We start from the raw sequence: 22,507 nt of genomic DNA on the forward strand, positions 1-22,507 counted from the left end.
GAAGCTTAGATCCATTAAATGTGTGCTCGCATGTTTATGAGACAAAAAAAAGAGCTGTATCTGGGGCAGCGTGTGCGTCTGTGCATGTGTGTCCATATGTGCTCGGGTTTTTAGATGCAAAAGTGTGTGTGTGTGTGTGTGTAATTTTTTTTTTTTGTACTTTGAAAGACGTGAGAGAACCTTTGCTTCTCTCAGGTCTGCGAGGCATGCCTGGTCTGCTGCTCCACTCTCCCAGAAAGCTGTCACAAACTGTTTAGGTCACGGCTCTGCCTGACGAGAGACTCGCACAGATGCGGATGGAGGGAGGCAAAACAGAGAGAGCGAGCGAGAGAGAGAGAGAGAGGGAACATGTGAGGCAACGAGAAAGATGAGACAGAATAATTACCCCACCAGCTGCTGTGGAAATGGTCATTACTGAACATCCACATTATTTGCCCATTTTCAGTTGTGTCTCTAAGGTCAAGTGGGGCTGTGCGGAGCCAGAGGTCAGAGACAACAGCCCCAGAGCGGACGCATGACATCGCTGTCACCCGTCCAGGCGCATATCGTCACCATCCGCCTTAGCCCTTTGAGTCACATGCTATAAAGTGACCTTTTTTGAGCAACTGAGTCTTTCTCCCGTTTCTCTCTGTAATAACGGTACGAGTGTGTGTGTGTCTGCTTGTGTTTTTCCGTCCAGCTCTGTCTTGTCTTTCATTAGTGCATCAGTGAGAAGGGCTGGCTGCCCAGAGTACAAGTAGAGTATCCAGAGGCCAGCAGTCGGGCTGCCAGAGACACTCTCTGTCACCTCCTTCGCCTCCCCGTCCTCCTTGTCCTGCCCCCCCCCTTCCTCCCTACGTGCCACAAACATACACACAACTGTTGGGCACTGCCCAGGTATATACCAGCCGCAGTGCTTGGGGGGTTTGATGTCTCTGCTTGGGGTTTGTGCAGTAAGCGTCGCCCTTACCAACAGCACCCCCAAAACCCTCAGGCCTGTTATCTGTCAGCAAGAAGGGTCACAGCCTGAGTGCATGTGTGTGTGTGTTTGTGTGTAGAAGTCACAAAGTCATCAAATGGGTCCAACCATCTTTAAATCCCTCTTCCTCTTCTATATTTACATGCACATGAGAAAAAAAACATGATGATTACATGACAGGTTCTTATAAAATTGTTTTCTAAGTCATCAAACTTGAATACAGCCCTTGAGTTGTTCCTCATATTGTAGCATCAGGCTTCTTTGTGTTGAAAAGCTGCTCTTTAAGCCACTCAGCATGCATTCAGTCCTCTTTACCAAACACAGTTGGGCTTCGTGTCCCTTAACAATTAATTTCCTGGTGGCATTTTTCTTATACCGCCTCATTATAGTTTCAGAACTCTCATTAAGTGTGTTGAGTTAGAAATTGCCTGGTTTCGCCGGGTTGTTGTTTTTAAATTGATCCTAAACTAAACCCATGCAGCAATATAAACTTTACCCTGACCCATAATGGATTTTTGAGGCCGATATTGGAGAGTTTTTAAAAAGTATTTTATTTTATGTACAAATTCAAACAACAACAAATGTATAAACAATCATGTTAAGGTTCCCTTTTATCTGAACTTTCATTGCTTTTATTGTGACCAGGATATTTACTGAGTGGGACATTGTACAGTTCTTAGTGCTCTTTGATGGACAAATACATGTAACTTTTTTTTTTTAATTAAATGCCTTTATTGATAGAGACAGAGGATGGTGGATAGTGTTGGAAACAGGGGAAGAGAGAGTGGAGATGACACGAGCAAGGGGCCGAGGGTGGGAGTCAAAGCTGGGGCCGCCACATCGAGGGCTGTGGCCTCTGTGTATGGGATGCGCGATTTAACTGCTGAGCTAAACCAGTGCCCCACGCTTTCTAGATAACCTCAAAACTTATACCCTTTTCCCAACGGAATTAGCACGTTGATGCAGGTTTTTCAGACCCGGGAAGACCCGCGTATAGATGCCGATTGTCTCTTTTCCCATTTCCAGAGGAGTTTTGGTCTCTTTTCGGCTGTGTTACCGTCTGACGTCACAAAACGGAAAGGGGACAGAGATTAGTGCGTCGAAACGGGTTTTGTGTCCCCATCAATGCCGATAGGAGGCGAGGCGATGATGACCCGGGTCTGAATGCCGATTGTAGCCTTTCCCACTAAGCAAAAAAGGTATAGGTACTCATATATCTACAATAAGCTGATATAGGCTGATGTATCGGCCTGGCTCTTTTATCAGTTTTGTAAAAAAAATAAATAAAAAAAGAGTGGTAGTAAGTGACTCAATTAAGCTTTTGTTAGGATATGTGTTTTAGCATTTGCTCAAGAAGGACAAAATGTATTGTCCAGTGAGTTTAAGGAAGGTTTTCAAATTATGTAAGTATCATGAATTTTACATTCAACAAGTTCTTCCCAGGAAAACTACTTTCATCAAGTAATTCAAATATTGAACAAAGTTTATTTTTGATAATGATAGGGCCTCAATGGTTTAATCTTTTCACCACCACTGTTAACAAAGTTCTGATGTCAAAATTCAACAAGTTTCTTTTTCCCATGGACGGCCATTAACATGTGAGGCCGACTTATGCATGTAGAGTTTCGTGTCGTTGTGTGCTTGTGTGTACGTGTGTGTGTAAACATAAAGAGTGTGCGCCCTAGCCTCACTTTCCTCCCTTTGGACCAAACACACATATATATAACTCTTGAAACACACACACATGCAGAAGCACACACCTGACATGTGACACACGGGCAGCGGAGCGGGCACATCACAGCCGGGGCGTTTTAATTGCCTGTAATTTATGCGGTGTGTGTGTGTGCTGTGTGTGTCTGGCTGTCAGCCTCTGAGATGATGCTGTGTGACAGCTGCAGTCCAGCCCCTGGAGCTAGCCGCTCATAATGACACATTAGACATACTAATGATGCCTGCGCGAGTCCACTACTGACGCTACCTACCTCCACGGCTCCAGCCGGCCTCTGCGCTTATGTACACCCACTCACTCTCTGCCCATTACTGACCTTTACGTCTTCATTCAATCTCTGCAAACATGAAAATGTCTTCTGACTCTGAATAAACTGATGCTGATGTTCACCTTTTCCACCACTCGTCTCAGAAAAAGTCACATGTGAAATCTCACATGGGAAAGCATATGTGATATAAGGACACATTGGCCTTTGTAAGTGAACATGTAACTTCTTTTAAAGATTTGAGAGTGGATTGTCTTTTTATACATTTGGAAACCTGTGCCAAAAAGTGATTATTATTTATGTTCAACTTTCTTCAAGGGCTTAGCGATGTTCAAAGATCAACAGTTTGCCCTGACGAAGATCAAATTTGGCACAACACAATCCACTGATATAAAAATAAATGTACTGTAGCAAGAAAGAAAAAGTATTTGCAATATATGCAAAGTTAAATACACTGACCTGCTTTCTGATTTTTTTGTTCTTTAGTACTTTGTGTAATTGTGTGTTTCTCTCTGTCCCTGTGTGTGTGTGTGTGTGTGTGTGTGTGTGTGTGTGTGTGTGTGTGTGATCAGGGATGCTGAGGTCTCTCATGCGGCAGGGGCAGTATTTCTGCCATGAGTGCGGGAAGAGTTTCAGTCAGCCGAGCCACCTGCGCACTCATATGAGATCCCATACAGGTAAATACAGCCATAAGACTGACACACAAACACTCTCAAAGGAACACAGATTGCATACGTACACTTACTCATAATAGAAACACATAATTAAAAAACGTTTTAATAAGGCCGACCACAATTACAGTCTTTAAACAGTCTCTCAGTGTTGTCAGCCTTTAACTCTTAAGTCTTTACGTCCTTATTGTTTGGATCCCAGAACATATACTGCTGTATGATCACAAAGCATGATTTGGTAAATTGACCCTTTTCCCTTTAAAGTGATAATCTCGAAGATTTTCATTTAAAAAAATGTCTGTTAAGGCACTATCAATCGCAAAGTCTTTGCATTTGCAGTATTACAGACTGGCTGTCGTTAGCGACTTTAATGACGCGTTTTCCATCACCCGAAAGTGGTTGTTCTGCCAGAGAGGGTAGGCGGAGCTAAGCGGCTGCTTTTCTGGTCTCTGCAAGTGTTACGAGTAAACAGTAATCTACTATGACTGAACAAACAAAGAACAGATCGATGACTACAGATACAACTTCAAAAATAAGTGAAAATCCAAAGAAAAAGAAACAAATTTGACGCTATGTTGAAGCAAACAGTCTAAAAAGGAAAGCGACCGTCAGCGAGGAAAATCAACAGTTACAACCGGAGCCAACCGTGGACGTCACACATGCGACACTGTCTGGATATCTGGGAAGTGTGCTCCTGCAATTACCGTTCATCACCATAGGTGGCGCAAAAAAAAGCGAAACTGAGATCTTCAAGATTAGCACTTTAAATATTATATCATTTTCTTCTGATATTAGTAAAAAAACAGGTTATCCTTCCAATGACCTTAAACTGAGCTTTCACTTTTAAATCAGGTGACAAGATACAAAAATGAGCTTCAAGCTTTTGTATTACACCAAATAAGGCAATATTTAATGGGCTATGTAAGTATAATATGCATATTTCTTTTTTAGTGTGCATTTCATTCACAGCCAAAGAACAGTTGGTCTGACATCCTGCAGAGCGATGTCAGTTCGGTTTGGGGTCAAGCACAGGTCACGTTACAACATTTGAAACATGTTATACATTCAAAATCAAGTTTGGAAGCAACGCTATTAAAACCTGTAGAAATCATGAAGTATGAAGGAAATTAATAAATGTTAGATATCTTTTTTTGATGCTAATAAATGAGGCCTGTGTCTCTAGGAGCCCAAACAGACCAATGAAGAGCATCAGTTACAGACGTAGACAAACAACCTCAGCTATGAGGAAGTGGCCAAGACAATTTATCAAACCGTGTGTAAAAAACTTAAAAGAACAACCTTATTAGCTACTTGTTATTCATGTATTATTAAATGTTCCAACTTTTTAGGCCACTCCTTCAACAGTCACTCATTCCTCTGCCACCTGCGCACACACACATCATCACCCTCGCAGCTATTTATTCACCCAGAAACACTTGCATGAGATATAGAGAATATATGCATGGGGATTCACATTCTGGACAATATTTCATCGTCCGACTCTCTGAGATAAATCAAAACAGATCTTTTTTGTTCAGCTGAGTGTGACAGCCGGTCTGTGAGTCGTCCCCGCCCTGGGCTGGGCAGCTGTCTCTATTTTTTAAACTGAAACATGATTTGCTCCGGATACTGACCTGTGACAAATTGTATACATTATTAATCACATGTCAATTAGAGAGATGGAATTGTGCATTCTAATGAGGCGGAGCAGCATTTGTCCACGCCAACCTCAGCAAGCCATTTGCATGCGTCCTGATGCCATCACTAAACAGCTTGATTTAGACGTCCTACCTTTCCCTTTACTTGCTGCTTTTCCTTTACTTTTCCTCGGTGGTCTTTCCATTCGACTCCTCTACTTCCATGTCACCTCTTTTTATTTCCTTTCCTTTTCTCCTACCTACCTCCATTACCTCCTTTACCCTTTCCTCCAATCTCACCTTTCTCTTCTACTATCCTCTTCCTTCTTTCCTCCTACTTCAGCACTTCCTGTCTCCTCCCCTCTTCCCCATCCCCCTCTTTCTTTTCTCTTCTTCCGCTTATGTTTCCTCTCCTGTGTCCTACCATTTTAGCCCTTCCTATTTCCTGTCCTGTCTAGTTCCTTCCTCCTCTTGTTTCCCTTGTTTCTTTATTCCCTCGTCTTCCTCCTTTGTTTCCTTTCATTTATTTAGCTTAACTGATCCCCTTTCCTTTCCTTTCCATTCTTGTGTTATGTATTTTCTCTTCTCAATTCTTTCCTTCCTTTCCTCTTTTATCTTTTCTCCTCCTTTTTTCCTCATATTTTAAATGTTCTCCTTTCCTTTTGTTATCTCTCCGCTCCTCTTCTCTTTTCTCTTTCCTTACTTTTCCATCTCCTCCTCTGCACTCCTTACCTCTTTCTCTTTCCTCTCATCTTACCTTTCCTCTTCTCCTCTACCTCTTTCCCTTTCTCGTTTGTCCTCTATCCTCTCATCTTTTCCCCTCTCATCTCCTCTCCTATTTACCTACCTTCCTCCCTCTTTGTTTCTCCCTTCCTTTCTCCTCTCCCCTCTCCTCTCCTGTCCTGTCATGTCCATCACCCGTGCGGGCAGTGATCACAGTAGACAGTGTGATAAGTAGCTTCTTTATAGAGAGTGTGAATGATATGTGGCACGGCCAGTGATTCTAAGTGACAGAGGCCAAATGGTAAGTGATGCAGAGCTCAGCTTCCCCCGAGCCGTATTGTAAACACACACACACACACACACACACACACACACACACAGCAATAACACTCACACACACACGCTCATGCATAGGGTCTGTAAACACTCGCAGAGGCTGTAATTAATGTTGTCACCAGCGGTTGTCTTCAGCATGGACGTGCACACGCAGAAAAGGCCAGCCACCCCGAGGCCTCTATTAACATGCGTCATATTAAATCACTGACTCTCCTCCACCAGGTTCCATCACCATCATCACCACCATCATCAGCATCATCATCACTGCCAGCTCCCCTCTATTAGCAAGGGTGCTGGTGGCAAACGCTGCTGTGTGTGCGGGTGCTGGTGGAATAAAAAAAAATGCTTGTGTGGATCTGGTAGCGCTTTTAACCGAATGCCCTCCTCCCCTTCCTCCTCCTCCTCTTCCTCCTCCCCCTCCCCCGTCCTCCTTCTCCCCCCACAGTTGGGTTTGATTTTAACGGACTCCACAGAGGTACTGACGCTCACACCACCGCTTCTGAAGCTCCCAAACAAGTATGTGGCACGATGGCTAACCACTGGGCTCCCTCATCGCTTCCGCATGTTTTTCTTTGTCTTATTATTATCGTCGTCTCACCTCCGCATGTGTGTGTGTGTCTGTGTCAGTCCCGCACCCCCATCCGTTTGTCAGTGTTTTGATTTTTTCTTCATGTGTAACAGTCACATGTGGCACCCTCTGCACCTGCATTAACACCTGGCAGTCTCACATGCTGCTGGATCACACCGTGTGTATCCAGTGTACAAATCACAGCTGGCTGATTGAAACGCTTCAGTCTTGATTTAAAACCATTTTTCTTGTTTTAGTGACACTTCAAGCATTAATGGTTCTTTTAACATCAATTTAAATAAAGCTCTTTACATTTGTAAATTTCCCACAATACCTTGGGATGAAGTCAGAAGCACACACTGTAGTTTTTCTTCTTTGGTTGTTAATTTATCATCTAACACAGTTGATATTTTAAAGTCAGATTTCCTTCTGTCTTGCTAAATTAATTTAATGATTAAACAGCCAGGCTGATGGATGTGATTATGGTGTTTTCTGTGTCTGGCTTATATGAAACGTACAGCTTAAGAGCAGCTGCATACAGGTAGTTTGAAAGATAAGTAGAGTGCACTCAAAGTGTCAGTGTCAGTTTATCATCACATTTGTTTCAGCATTGGTTGGCTGAACGATTTTACAAAAAATATCTAATTGCGATTATTTTGACTTAAAGCTCCTGTGAGGAGTTTTTTGCTGGTTATGAAACAGACTGAAATTAATTCTGATGTCTCTATATGAGCTACAACAGCAAACCAGACCATCAGCGAAAGGACTGATTATTTCTACATAGATATTTTTAATGCCTGAAACTGCTAGCAGGGTGTAGTTGTCACAGGAAGTGATTAACTGCACGTTGCCTTTGTTGACATTTTCCAGGGCAAAAATTTAGAGTGATATGTGAGTGATACATATGACTGGTAAAGAAAGCAGGATGAGATTTTTTCTTAAAAACCACCACTTAAGTTCCTCACAGGAGCTTTAAATTGCAATTTCAGTATGATATGCGATATTACAGGGAACGGTAATTTTTACATCACTATTCTCATTTTCATTGGAAAACATAATAAAATATGGTAGAGTATGGTGTGATTTTTGTGGGGATCTGTACCAAATGAAGACATGGGATACTTACATCCGTGTATGTTGTGTAAACATCTCTGCAGCACAATATCACCATTAAAATGTAACAAATATTGCATTTGAAATTTGCAGCAGGCCATATCGCGACTTCGATGAATTGTTCAGCCCTAGTGTTGGTTGTCATTCTCTTACTGCATCACTGCACCTCATCACAGTAGAAAAATAAGACATTTCCACTTTCAGCTGCAAACAGACACGTGGCTAGCCTGAGTGTGTTTGTGGTTTGAATTTTGAATTTTGAAATGACAGTCAAATGCAGCAATGTGTTTCAGCTTGAAATATCTTCATTCAGGGTGCATGGTTAAATACACCGAACACCCCATCTTAAAGAACTCAGACTTTACCAACAAATACATACAATTTCCAGTATATCCAGTGTGAACAGATCATAGCGCGGACACAAATAGAGGGACATGAAGGGCCAGTTCACCAATTTTCAACCTCAGTCCTATCACGCTATGCCATTATGGAGCTAATGCCATTATGGTTTGGGAAAAAAAGCAAGTTGGCTCTGTGCCTTTGGTGCCTCCGCTTCTCCAATGGGCCCTGGAAAACCTCCGCCAGACTACGTATTGTTGCGGAGGCCAGGGAGCTCGCTAAACTACACTTCCTCAATCTAGGCCACCCGCCTCCGATGTCATGTCTCTTTCAAAATCGTCAGGTTTGAAATGTAGACTGCAGACCTGAAGATTTCTTAGAAGATCCACCGGTATATTCTTGTCATATTTTGGATTCTGTACCGCTCTGAGACATTGCCTGCAGCGAAACGGTAGTATTTCACTCCAGCGTCTCTCGTTGGGCCGTTCCTTTCAGAGGGAGGGGCGCAATGCATGCTGGGTGTTGTAGGAATGTAGAACGGGTGAAACCATGAGCTGTTTGTACAACTTTCTCCACAGCTATGGCGCCAATTTCAAATATTATTGTTTCTATCGATTACAGAGAACACCAGCTTTGAATCACAGCGGCTTTTTCCAGGGGCGAATTGCTCCTTTAAGAGGAGACAGAAACTACAGATTAAACAATTATTTAACAATCCATTAACTACTTAAAAAGACAACACCATTCACTGGTTAAAGCATCTAAAATGTGGGAGTTAACTGCCTTTACTGTAATTCAGACTGTTGGTCAGACTAAATAAAATGATGAGGATGACATCAGCATGTGGTTTAGGAAACAGTGTGGGCATTTTTTACATTTAATAGATAGATATAGATTTATATAACGATTAATTCAATTAGAAAAACAGGCAGGTTAACAAGAAAGAAAGTGTTGGACAGTGTAAATGGGTTTTAGCACAAACATGTAACAAACCTTAACCATTCAAATGAATGTCAGAGTTCAGTCGTCATAGAGACGATCACCGAGGCAAACATGAGACACTGAGGAAACACACAAGTAAATCTGTTCTGCTTTGACATTCGGAGAGAGCTGGTTTCTACACGCTGCGCCTCCATCTTAATTAATCACACACATCACACGCTCACGCACCCACATGGACTCAGATTTACCGCACGCTATGAATGATGGGAGCAGGCGCAGGCAGAGGGGTCCAATTAGATGTAGTGTTGACGCTGCTTTACGGTGACGATAACCTTTAGTATAATGTAGTGCACCGGTTCCGTCAGCGATGTTTCCTCGCAGGACGATGTCGTGGAGGTTCTAGCTTTCCTCTCACGTCTCCACCTCGCCGTCTCTCCAGCTGTTTTTTTTTTTTTTTAGATTTTTGTGTGATTAATTATACCTTTTTTGTTTTTATCTCTCTCTCTCTCTCCTCCTTTCTTTCTTTCTCTCCGTTGTGTTTCTGATGATGTATGATAACAGCTATATTTCCTTGTTTCTTCTTCAGGGAGAAGGGTGCGGGAGGGGCACGGGGAGTCATTTGTTTTCCCGCTTTGATACTCTTCCATTTATCAAAATGATAATTAGGTGCAATTAAATGGCAATCTCATTTGTTTTGTTCAGGTGTGTGTTGCTTATTATTTTATTATTTTTTTCATATTTGTGCAGAGGTGTCGGTGCCATTGTAGGTCAGTCTAATTAGAAGAGAGCGTATAGGGTGTGTGTGCAGTGTGTTTGAGTGTGTGTGTGGGGGCATGGGGTGATTGAGAGAAATAGATGGAGGTGAAAGTAGGACTGTTCAGACAGGGGATGTGTGGCGCTCTTCTCCAGATGGCAGGAAAGCAAAGGTAGTCCATCTGGGTCAGGATAGAGAAGTTCTTTAGTGAAATACGGTGCAAGAAATTAAACGTGAATGCTGTCCTCGACCTGCATAACGAGTGCCATCATGAGTCTTTGTTTATGTTCGTCTGTTTGCTTGTTTCTCCTCCGTTTTTTGTTCCTACTCCAGCAAGTCCTCCTCCGTGTTCTACATCGTCCTGTCTTGTTAAATCCCCTCTAAAAAGTCCCTATGTTTGATGTTCTCTCTGGCCTCCACCTGACCTTTGACCTTTAATGTGTGTGTGTTCCTCAGGGGAGAGGCCATTCTGCTGCCAGCTCTGCCCATACCGAGCCTCTCAGAAAGGGAACCTAAAGACGCACGTCCAGAGCGTCCACCATATGCCTTTTGACAACAGCCAGTACCCAGACGCGAGGAGCTTGTTACTGAGCCAGGAGGAGCAAGGAGCGCTGGATGCCAAACACCCACCAAACATCTGAGAGAGCAGGATCTGGACTTTGGACCAGACTAGTCAGGGAATCACACAACCCAGAAAATGTAATGAAAAAATCAGAGGACTTGAAGGAGGACTGAAGCCTTCCCTCTCCACCAATCGTCCCTTAACTTGGAGGATTTTTCTTACAATGAAGGCCCTCTTAGGTTTTGTTTTCCAAAATAAGACGCTAGTTAAAGCAAATCAAAATGTTGGGCGTCTTATCTACTTTTCAGATAGAACTTCAGGTGTCAGGTGTGCACATAGGTGGGACACTTTTTTCTCCACGAAGAAGAAATTGAGTGAAATATTAAATGTCTCCTCAGCAGGAAGGATGGACTTGCCATTGATCTTTTGCTCCCTCTTGGTCTTGTTTAAAATGAAGGTTGGTGAAAAAGCAGATTGTGTGTAGTTTACATCACCTTAAAGGATTTGTGAATATAAAAGGCCCCATAATTCGAGTAGTAGTACTTGCTGCAGTTTGGAGGTCCCAAAAAGGGAAGGTACATTGTGCAGCTTTTGAGAAGAAAAAAAATTGTAATGAAAAGTAAATGAGCTTGAATGCAACCGCTAGCATTTTAATCGAGGACTGTGTTAATGCATGGCTGCTGTAGTTGCCCCATCTTCCCCCCTTTTTGAATCTTTACTGTATAAAAGTTTGTGCATTCCTCAGGACGCCGATCATCAGAGAGAGAAGATGCTCTGCATTCACCAACAGTCAACAGACACACTGCGAGTTTGTTTCCTCTGGGTTCTAACTCAGGAAAATGAAGACTTGCATCTGTGTGCGTGCATGTGTGTGTGTGTGTGTGTGTGTGTGTGTGTGTGTGTGTGTGTGTGTGTTAAACTCACTTCCCTCCACTCCACAGTGTAATGTTAGGAGTGCAGTGACCACTCTGAGGCTGTGAAGCTCATGATTAGAGGGAGAGGAGCGAAAGAGAGAGCTAGGATTACAAGGAGGGAGAGAGAGAACGCTAATGGGGGTGTCTGCTTTAGTGCTCATTAAAAAGAGTGTGCGTTTTTAATAGCCAATATAAATGAGCGTACCATTTTTATGGTCATTCAATTATTGTCCATTTAAGAGGAAGGGACTGAGGGGAGGCAGTTTTCCTCCATAACTCCTTCATATTAGGGAGTGTTTCCGACACCGACCCTTCTGACTTTGAATTAGACCGACTCCTGAACAGCAAGGAAGACGCAGGTCTGCCTGAGCGTCGCACAGATTAATCTCTCATTTCTGTGCATGTTAAGAAAATATGGCACTGCTAGCAGTTAATTTATTGTTATATTCCATATTGCTTCAGGGCAGTGCTGACATTTTGACCTGTTGGTCTCCTCAAGCTTATTGTGTTATGAAATCTTTGGTACCAAAACCAATCCAGTCTCTCTGATAGAAAGCCTGACATCTGTGCGGATACCTTATGTCAAGCTAGTGGGTTAAGCTAGGCTAGTAATAAGCTAACAGGGCAGTAACAGAAGCTAGGGCTAACAGCGAGTAGAAAATAACATTGTAGAAAGATTAAAATGATATGGTATGTAGAAAAGTCAAGATATTGAAGGTGAAGTGATTTTAACAGTTTTGTTAAAGTGGTAATCTTGAAGATCTCGTTCTCTTTGGCGGCACCTATGGCGATAATTGCGGGAGCACACTTCCCAGATATCCAGACAGTGTCGCCTGTGTGACGTCCACGGTTGGCTCCGGTTGTAACTCTTGATTTTCCTGGCTGACGGTCGCTTTCCTTTTCAGACTGTTTGCCTTCATCTGAGCGTCGAATTTGTTTCTTTTTCTTTGGATTTTCACTTATTTTTGAAGTTGTATCTGTAGCCATCGATCTTTTCTTTGTTTGTTCAGCCATAGTAGATTACTGTTTACTCACAACACTCGCAGAGACTGGAAAAGCAGCCGCTTAGCTCCGCCTACCCTCTCTGGCAGACCAACCACTGCTGGGTGATGGAAAACGCGTCACTAACTGGGCGCTGCTTGTGATTTTGTGATTGAAAGGCCCCAAACTATTCCTTTAAAACTGTGGGGTTTATTAAACAGACCTATTATCTAACACAACCCCTGCATGTCTGCACTCACGTGACAAATTAAACAAACAGACATGCAGAGCCGATTTTGTAACCACAACACTGAAGCATACAAAGGAGCCAAACTCCCAGATGACATCAGCCTAATTTCTTGAATGGTGATGTGAAGATTTGCATGCTAGGAGGAAGAGTGAGGAGGTCAGAGTGAGAGAGAGAGAGCAGCCAGAGGTCAGAGGTCAGGCTTCCAGAGAGTTCAGGCATAAACACACCGCAGCCTGTTTTATTAACACAGCCTTAACACAGGTGTGTGCGTGAGAGTGTGCATTAATGTGTGTGTATGTGCACATTGTATACAAGGTTGACTAACTTATGTGTACTCCAGCCTCCCTCTAGATGCTTTGTGTACTAGCCTACCTCCTTTGCAATGAAAGCCTATTTGAAGTTAAAGAAGCTGGGACTGTTCTTTGCTATAGGAGGACATGTTTTCTTTGTACCCTTGGCTTGGTTTTCCCTTTTTAACAGCCTTTATGATTGAAAAAAGCCATGCCTTGACATGTTGAGGAAAACTCAGACTTTAAAGCGAGAGTCGAGCTGTGGAGACATTTTTGTACGTCAGAATTGGAGCCGGTCAAAGGTTACGGAGCATACAGAGTACTGTACTTCCCGTCTATTTTGAGACCTCAGTAGTTTTTACAAGATGATGAAATGGTTGCTATGCCAGTGGGTCTTTTAAATGCATACAATATTGTGTGCTTGAATATGCCTAATAATACACAGACGTGTACAATGAAGGTGTGGGTAGTGAAATACTTGAAATAAGGATACTCTAGCCTTCGAGGTAGTGTAGTACTAATACCAATGTTGTACAGAATTCCCTTTAAGATTAACTCCTCAGTTATGAATTTGTACTCCGAAGTGTGACTTAGAAAAACTATGAAGCAGGAGTGAGTGTATGTAATATAAACTGTATATCTGTAATCCACTCTTACCAAACCCTTATATACAGCGGTAGAAACCAAATGGCATTACTAGTGCACTTAGATTAGGTTACTGCTTTAACCGTTCTCATTTGGTCCACTTCTAGCTAAGGTTTCTTTGAGAATGTCTTTTTAATGGTGCCGGCTAACACTCAACGCAATGTCCTGTTTGGTTTAGAGGCTTTTTGTTAGGATGATTCCATAGATTTTAATGACAAATGATTTGTTCTGTGACGGCTTTAGCTCACGGACAGTTTGATAATGCTAGTTGCAGCAGTGCTTATTTTTTCATAAAGATGTAAGAGTGTGTTTTTAGTCTCTCTCTTTGCTAAACTGTAGGGTTTGTTCAGTAGCTAGTCACGGCTGCCCTCCCACAGGGGCTGGCAGGTGTTGTTCTTCTCTCTTTGGTTGGGTTTCTATCACGCCTCTTAAGTTGTATTATTTGTGTCCGCATTGCTTTCTTTCTTTTTTTATTCCTTTTGAACTTCATGATTAATTTACCTTAGAAGACATTATTATTCCAAATGTATTTGGTTGATATCTGTATTTATTATCACTTCAAAAAGGATGAGAGGACCGAGGCAGACAGGAGCGTTTGTTTAATTTGATTTTTCTGGGTTGTTTTTGTTTTTATACTGTGTAGTTTTCATGCCAGCCAGCCGATGTGAAAGCTCTACCTCGTCTGAGCCATTCTCAGTTCTGTTACACTTTTGTACATCATTTCAAAAAGATGTAATGTCATGTCCACAATAAAGACACACAAAATGGCACCTGTTGGCACGCTTTCATCTGGTTTTGCTTGTTTGTTTAAATTTACCTCCGACTGAACACTTCCAAGTTTAGATGAAAAAGCTTCACAGATTCAGCTCGCAAATGTTCTCTTTCCCTTTTTGGTCACACTGTCTGTGTGAAACTTACAAAGAGACACGCAGTGCTCTGTTTCTCAATATTGACAGGATTAAAAACTGAGCATATTTTGTTTTCTTTTGTGTCTCTCACACAACTTGTTCTCACTATGGTCACTCACTGTCATCACATTTTACTGTCAGCAGCAAGAACACAAGCTGTACTGGTAAATATTGAATAGGGTCAGTCTGCCATGTCCAAATGTCCTCCCTGAACACAGCTTGAGTCATTAAAAAACCCTGTAAAATAACAATAAAATGTTATTACAATACAATTTGGGCAACAAATCCATAGTTAAAGCTCTTCTGGTGTTTTACGCTGATGTTGTGTTATGGTTACGTATGTTTATCTTGAAATACAGGAGGCGTTAATGTGTAGGGCTTATGTTGTCCCTCTATGTCTTGGCTTCTTGTAAATGCCTCACAGAGTCTAAACAGATGCCACGTTCAGATTTATAGACCATGGCTGCATGAAGGGGAGTTCAAACAAAAGATTAGCACCCAGCAGGAATGAGCTACCGTATAAATGGTAAATGGACTGTACTTAAATAGCACTTTTCTCGTCTTCCGACCACCATGTCATATTCACACACTGATGGCAATGACCTAAGTGCCAATTTCCAATCAGGATCTATGCATTCATACCCAATGGCTATGCCACCAGGAGCAATTTGGGGTTCAGTGCCCAAGGACGCTTCGACATGTGACTGGATTGAACCAACAGCCTCCCGATTGAGAGAAGACCGACTCTACCCCTGAGCCACAGCCGCCGATAGAATGAAGCGGGCATCGAGATGGATGGTCACTGTTTAATGTAGCACTAACCTAACCCTTACCCTGAACATGACCAATTCGTCTGATAATGACTGGGGATGACATTATCAGATGATTTCTCTCCTTCTTGGCAGGTAGCTGTGTACCATGGCAGAGAGGACAGCGTTTACTTTGTGGAAATATTCAGATTATTTCAAATCTTGGGGCAAAAGGCACAAGAAAATCATCGTGGTGAAATGTAAGTGGTGTCTGGAGGATAAGAGCTCTGCAACACTGGTAGGACTAAGAGCCTGTGTTGTATTGTTGCCATTGAAGCAGCCTTGCCTAATACTGTATACCTCTGCCCAGTTCGCTGTCAGATTGTTAGCATACAAAAGAGCTGTTAAGGTTATATTGCTTCCGTCATCCCTGTTGTTAGGCTGCAGAGTTACAGATTATGGGCCATAAACGAGGCTATGCAATGACGGTAGACATTCAAAGGTAGACGAATAGTAGGCTACACGCCGTCCTGACAATATAACTGAAATGTGTAACGAGTCACAAAGTGGTCATTTTTAATTATTGATAGCGCAAAAGTAAGTAGTAGTAGTAGTAAGTAGGTAACGCAGTAACGTAGCAAGTTACTTTTAAAAGTAGCGTTACTGAACACTGGAAGGCATTGAACTACAAGCAGTCTACTAGTAGAATTCTCTAGTCCTCTGTCTCACAGTTTGCATGGATTCAACTGCCTGTCCAGCTTTCTCAAGTTATTGACTGAATCAAAAAACCCACTGTGTCTGATTAAGTTTTTGTCCGCTTCCCCATTAACTCACCCACAAGCACTGATGGTAATGAGATGAGCAAATTGATAATATTGGTGTGGTTAATCTCAGGAAAGGAGACCAAGGTCCTGACCTTTGGACCTCAATGGCCCATACATTCAATGCCTATGTGGCGTTTTAGTGTCACATTATGTTAGAGAAGCATTTCCACCATCAACAGAGACTCAGGTGGTCAAATCTGCAACTTCCCTCCGAAAAAACAACTTGTTGAATGTTACTTATTCTCTCTCGAAGCCAAATTTACTGCAAATTGTCAGTGACTTTAAAGATGAAACCAAGCTGCTTCTTGAATACAGCCTGCTCATTCTAACAGTGTCGATTTTCTAAAACCTCATGGCTCTATTTGGCTCAGCACACGATCTCTATTACCTCGAGAAGAAAGTGAAAGCGGTCATGATTCATGAAGTCGGGGTGAAAAGAGATCAGACCTTAGCCGTACTGCAAGCTGTTCCCTTTCATACTATGTGACATGTTTGATGGATAGTGACTTTGATGTTGGCCCGCGCCCGTTGGCACCTTGATGTCCATGTGTGGCCGTGCGGTTGAAGTCGAGCTGCCAGGCAACGGTGATGAGAAACCCTCACCCTTCAACTACCAGGGACCACCTAGGGATTGGTTGCTACTTTGCCAGTCTCTTTCATGTTGGGTGTCTACGTGCACCATCTGTCTGTCGGTTTGAGCGACGGCTGAATGACAGGTTCCCTCTGAGAACATGGCACATAACGTTAATGCCAGGCAGGCCCGCGGGCTGAGAAAAGACTGCAGCTGCCCGTCACTCTTCCCAACCTCATCAGTCACTGCGAAGGCAGACGTGACGGCCCTGAGCTCCCTGGAAAACCTGTTCCCTGACATCTCTTCTTTCTGTCACACAGCGAGAGAAGCAGACTGACGGACTGACTGAATGACTGACTGAGGCGGAAAATACGCAGAATGTCAGGCTGACTCACATTTGATGGATAGGTGTGGTGGTGGAGCACACTGTATAATGTGCTTTTTTATTCCGCTTCTTTATGTCACAAAAGAAACCTGTTGTTCTCTTTGCGTTAACAGAGGTGTAAACACGGGAGATCTATATTACAGATTACCCCAGCGTACGTAAGGTCTTATTTTTACCTTCTTAAATACATGCTTAGCCTGTCTTAGTGTGTTTTCAACTCAGGCTGAACCAATGTAGGTCTTTAAAAAAGGATTTCTGGATTGATACTCATTGCGGCAAATATTAGGTGACCTTCTTAATGGTTTTGATAAGTTGTTTTATTCTGAACAAGGTGAAAGAGAAAGCCTAATAAAACATTCAGACTTCAACAGAACACTGAAGGCATCAGTGTGTTTCAAAACAAAAGCTTTTTTTTTGTATTGTAGAAAACTATTAGAAAGCTCTCCAAACCTTTTTGACGTTAGAACTGAGAGGACTATATCTGGCAGGTTTGGTAACTTTATGAAACCAATTCTGACAAGCCAGATTTAAACTCTCTAGCTCTCTCTTCTTTTACCCTTCTCACAAATACTTTCATCAGCATGTGTGTTGTTTAAAACAAGTGCAACACCAAGAAGGAGTTCATAGAAAGACTAAAAAGTCTAAAAGTGAGCACCATTATCCCCATTACAAATATTATTGTGTCTTGACTAATTTTCTGTGACAGTTCATTAATACTGAGTGAGACTTCTGGTCTGCAGCCAGGCCAACAGTTCTGTGATGAGCTATCATCAGCATTCTGACATGCTCTGAACGGCAATGTTATCATGCTGCAGTTTAGCATACATGATGTTTACCATGCTCACTGTAATAGTGTAGCATGTTAGTATGTTAACGTTTGCTAATTACTGCTTTATATAGTACACCTGAGACTGATAGGAATGTTTTGCAAGTAATTGGGTCATGAAGTAAAGGAAACACTTATTCCATAGGATGGTTTAAAGTCAAAATCTCGAATATTTCGTTCTCTTTGGCGGCACCCATGCTGATAAATGGTAATTGCAGGAGCACACTTGTCAGATATCCAGACAGCGTTGCAGTGACGTCCACGGTTGGCTCCGGTTGTAACTCTTGATCTATCTCGCTGACAGTCACTTTCCTTTTTAGATCTGAGCGTCGAATTTGGATTTTCACTTATTTTTGAAGTTCAATCTGTAGTCATCCATCTTTTTTTGTTTGCACTTGCAGAGAAAAGCAGCCGCTTAGCTCCGCCTACCCTCTCTGGCTGACCAACCACTGCTGGCTGATGGAAAACACGTCACTAACTGGGCGCCGCTTGTGATTTTTTCCGCAAAAGTCGCAACAGGAACCCAGTCTGTGATACTGCAAATGCAAAGGCTTTCATCAGTGGGCCATAGGCTCAATCACCATTGTGTTACCTCAATCAGCGATAGATAGTGACTTAACAGACATTTAATTAAAGGAAAATCTTGAAGATTATCACTTTAAGGTAGAAAGTGAAAGAATAAAGTCATTACAATCCAGAGGGGAACAAGAATGTGTGTACCACAGCTCTTGGCAACTCATCCAATAGTTGTAGAGATATTTGAGTCAGAGCCAAAGAGTTGGACTGGCCATTCAGCAGGCCGACACGCCATCTCTGAAGGTACTCTGCAGGCAAGACTAAAAATTCTTCCATTTTAAACTCTCCTTAAACTAGTGATCAACAAATGAACAATAGTTATTTGAAAAAACTGTCTGGATGACAATGAATTTTTAAAAACTGTAAGAGTAAAACAATTATTTTTTGGTGCAATCATATGGTAGTGTCAAGAATGACAGTAACTAATACAAAACACTACGCCTCCCACCAACGACCTGACCCTGGGACAGAACAAAGAGACACCAATTTTCTACATAATTCCTTATGTTTTTAAGATTAATTGTGGGGCATTTTTGCCTTCATTTATAGGACAGCTGAAGAGAGACAAATACTATGGGGAGGAGAGAGTGGAGAATGTAATGCAGCAAAGGGCCGAGGACATGAGTGGTACCTGCGGTCGCTGCATCACGGACTGTAACCAATGAATATTTGGAATATAATTAACCAGCATTCCAAGAATTGATAAAAAAAGGCACTTTGAAACTTAAGCCATCATAATCATTTGAAAGACAAAATCTGTCCATAAATTAATAGGCCAAAAATCCCTTGTTATATTGTCTCATCTACTTAATATGGTGTCTGTGAAGCTTCCATTCTATCCATGTCCCTCTGGTATCTGTCGTGCTGTTCCTGCATGTGAGAATGAACTGTAGTCATCCCTCTGCAGTCGCTTCCTTTCTTCTTCTTTACATGTCACCCTCCACAGCTCTGCTGTGTTCTGTCCAAGTCAGAGGGCATGATCTGTATCTGCCACCAGGGAGCACTATGCCTCTCTAATGGCTGCTAAACGGCCTTCCTCAGGAGGACAAGGGCCACATCACGGACCAAATGGCACTTGTATATATGCAACGGCTGCGGCGGCGTGGGCGGCAGAGGGGTAAATATACTTAAAACACACTACGGCGTACATCAGCGCGGCAGCCTTGACTACAGTTACCACCAGAGAGTCCGACTCCTCCGCATTTCCCAGGCAAAAGGCCAAACGCATTTACAACACTTCAAGTGTCTGCGACACAAGAACGCCCTCTCCACTGTGAAATATGTAAATATTGCACTAATCAAAGGGTTGTGGAATCGCAAAATGCCACGGAAAGGTTATGACCCGGAGCCTGTGCTAATAGGGGAGCGAGGGAGGGGGAGGCAGAGGAGGTGATGGAGGGAGGGCTGGGGGTTGAGTTGTGGTGGTGGTAGAGGGGGGTAGCAGAGGAGTGACAGCTACCACAGGCGTTTCTGCTGCCTGAGGAGGACCTTCACATGCTGACCTCCGCCTCCTGCACTCCGGCGCTCTGACAGTAATGAATAGGAAGGGGCTGTTTATGCATATCAAATGTTATTTACTCTCCCACAGTCAACTGTAGCCACAGAGGAAAGAAAGAGAGAGCAGCAAAAAAACAGGATATTCCCAAAGACCGTGGGCTGCCATTAGAACAATGTGGACGAGAATGCAGAGGCCTCGGCGGTGCACTGAGGTTAATCTATCTATCGCAATGAATTACATGACATGGTTTTTGTGGGGCTTTGGCTCGACGTGCTTCTAAAATGCTGCATTGTTCACCGCCTTGATTCTTTTCCAGGATGGGAGCGCCTGACAGATACAGAGTACCTACATGAAAACAAGCCCTCGTAAGTATCTAAGTGAACTTGACAATGAACTCCACTTGAAATCTCGCCCGCATGATTATTTACTCCAACTATCTCCTGCTCCGCCAAACTAAAGTCTATATCCAGAGACAGAATCAGGGGGATGTTAACATACATTCTAGTCATGTAATATATTTTTTAAGCAGGATTAATTCCCTTCCACATTGACATGATTGGTCTTAAATAGCGCAAACCTTAAAGCCAGAGGGAGGAAAAGCCTGAGCGGAATTATTCAAGGGAATGACGTTCGACGACAAGCTCAAGAAAATAACCTTGAGCGCGAACAATGAAGAATCAGCCGCCAGAAAACGTTTGTGTTTTTTTTTTTTTGTACCCGAGCCTGCGTGTCATCGTCATCGGTTTACGGCTCGGCTTCATTTTCCATCACCCCTTATGAAAATTAAGTTGGATCTTAAGTATGTAAATGAGAACCTATTCTGTGGCCCCCACCCTCTCTTATATGAATCCCAGGACAGACCATGACATTTAACATCGCCTTCACTAATTTGTGCTTAATAGCCAAAAAGTGATTAGAATTAACATTAATGACATTTCATATGTCTCCCCTTCTACATTCATTACCTCTTCCCTGCCGCTGATACTTAACCAGCTAATGCTCGCAGCTTAAATTTCACGTTACACTTTTGGCAGAAATCTTTCAGTTGCCCTTTTTTTTTTTACTCTTGACTTTTTTCTGCTCCTTTGCAAGAAGACAACAAGGAAGGAGAATTAAAGGAGAGGAGGGAGGGGGCGGATGATATAAAGCCTTTAAGTTGGGAATCTATTCAATCGGTCACACCCTCTTTACCAATTGACACGAGCATCGCAGCAGATTAAGAATAAGGGGGGGGTCATCTCTTTTCTGGCTCAACGCCTGCTCTATCACCCTCAGCCCTTCTTGTTGAAACAAACGCTGTCCGATACCCTTCATCTCCTCTTCCTCTTCAGCGCCTTGAACCTCACTTCGCTATAGTTCTCCCCGGGCAAAGCCAAATCACAGAGGATCACAGGGCCTGAGGAAAGGCTGGCATTTTATTATCTTGTCTTTGCTTAGATGTGAACATGGAGGAGATTATTGTGTGAAAAATAAGCATTGTGTTTCTATCAAACGACAGCCTCCGCCAGGCCTCCGCCCTCCTCTCTGGTAAGTACTGATGGTCGCCAACCTTGTTCAAGAGCACCAAGCTTTTCCCATGAGCTTCTACGGGGAGGCCACTCAGTCATTTAGGAAAGACTAAGGTGGTTCAACATCAGCCTCTACAGCTACTTATTTGATCAAATGATGGTAATTTACTAGCAAATACTATTTTTAAGGCTTGCATGAGGCGAAGGGATAGTTGCAGGGAGTGTAAATCATCAAAACTTTCACATTATCTTTACATTTATAAGCTGACATCAGTTGGAATTTGTGAATTCGTATCATGAAAATGGTTTGCTTTAATGAAACTTTTTGTTAACTAAGAAGAGTTGTAAGAGCTTCTTTTACCTTCTGAGTTGGACAAGCAAAGTCAGATGTATGTGACATTTAGGGCCTGTGTCCACTAACAGCGTTTTTTGCACTGGCAGTTATTTTCTACACAAAATCGATGCAGTTCAGCGTTTTCAGCGCTCAGCAACCTCAGCCCAAAAACAGCCTCAACTTCAACTGTTTTTATGGACTGCACTTCCATAGCGCTTTTCTAGTCTTGCGACCACTCAAAGCTGCTTTTACACTACATGTCGCATTCACATACTGATGGCAGAGGCTGCTAACGTAAAGTGCCCAACCATCAATCAGTCTTCATTCACACACCGATGGTTATGCCACTTGGAGCCATTTAGGGTTCAGTGTCCTGCCCAAGGACACTTCGACATGTAGACTGAGGGAGCTGGGGATCGAACCGCTAACCTTTCGATTGAATGACGACTGACTTTACCACTGAACCAGAGTTAAAAATAATTTTGGAACACCGCCACGCACATCAATGTCACCTCTTCCTCACGAAGAAGAAGGGGCGGGACTTCAGATATCAACTTTGTCAACAACACAGGCAGAGGAGGAGCTACCCCTTTTGTTTTTCCGTGGGTAATTTCCAGGTCTGAGCTGCTGCTAACGCCAGGACATGATTCC

At 42.8% G+C, this 22,507-nt stretch overlaps 1 protein-coding gene across 3 annotated transcripts in view; it reads left to right on the forward strand.

Moving 5' to 3' along the window:
- Window positions 1–14,454, forward strand: part of znf516 (zinc finger protein 516) — a 53,972-nt gene extending 39,518 nt beyond the window's left edge. For 2 of the 3 annotated variants that reach the window (XM_069655474.1, XM_069655473.1), the window contains exons 4-5: window positions 3,525–3,629; window positions 10,492–14,454. In XM_069655474.1, coding sequence (XP_069511575.1) covers window positions 3,525–3,629; window positions 10,492–10,676 — 290 coding nt within the window. In that variant the 3' untranslated portion in view covers window positions 10,677–14,454. Of the gene's footprint in view, window positions 1–3,524; window positions 3,630–6,764; window positions 6,836–10,491 lie in introns of all 3 variants that reach the window. The other variant, XM_069655475.1, reaches the window with a different exon arrangement.
- The last annotated feature ends 8,053 nt before the right edge of the window (window positions 14,455–22,507 follow it).

This window comes from Semicossyphus pulcher, unplaced genomic scaffold, assembly GCF_022749685.1.
Source record: "Semicossyphus pulcher isolate SPU_LCO1_2020_fin unplaced genomic scaffold, fSemPul1.0.p SCAF_9, whole genome shotgun sequence".
NCBI lineage: Eukaryota > Metazoa > Chordata > Actinopteri > Labriformes > Labridae > Semicossyphus > Semicossyphus pulcher.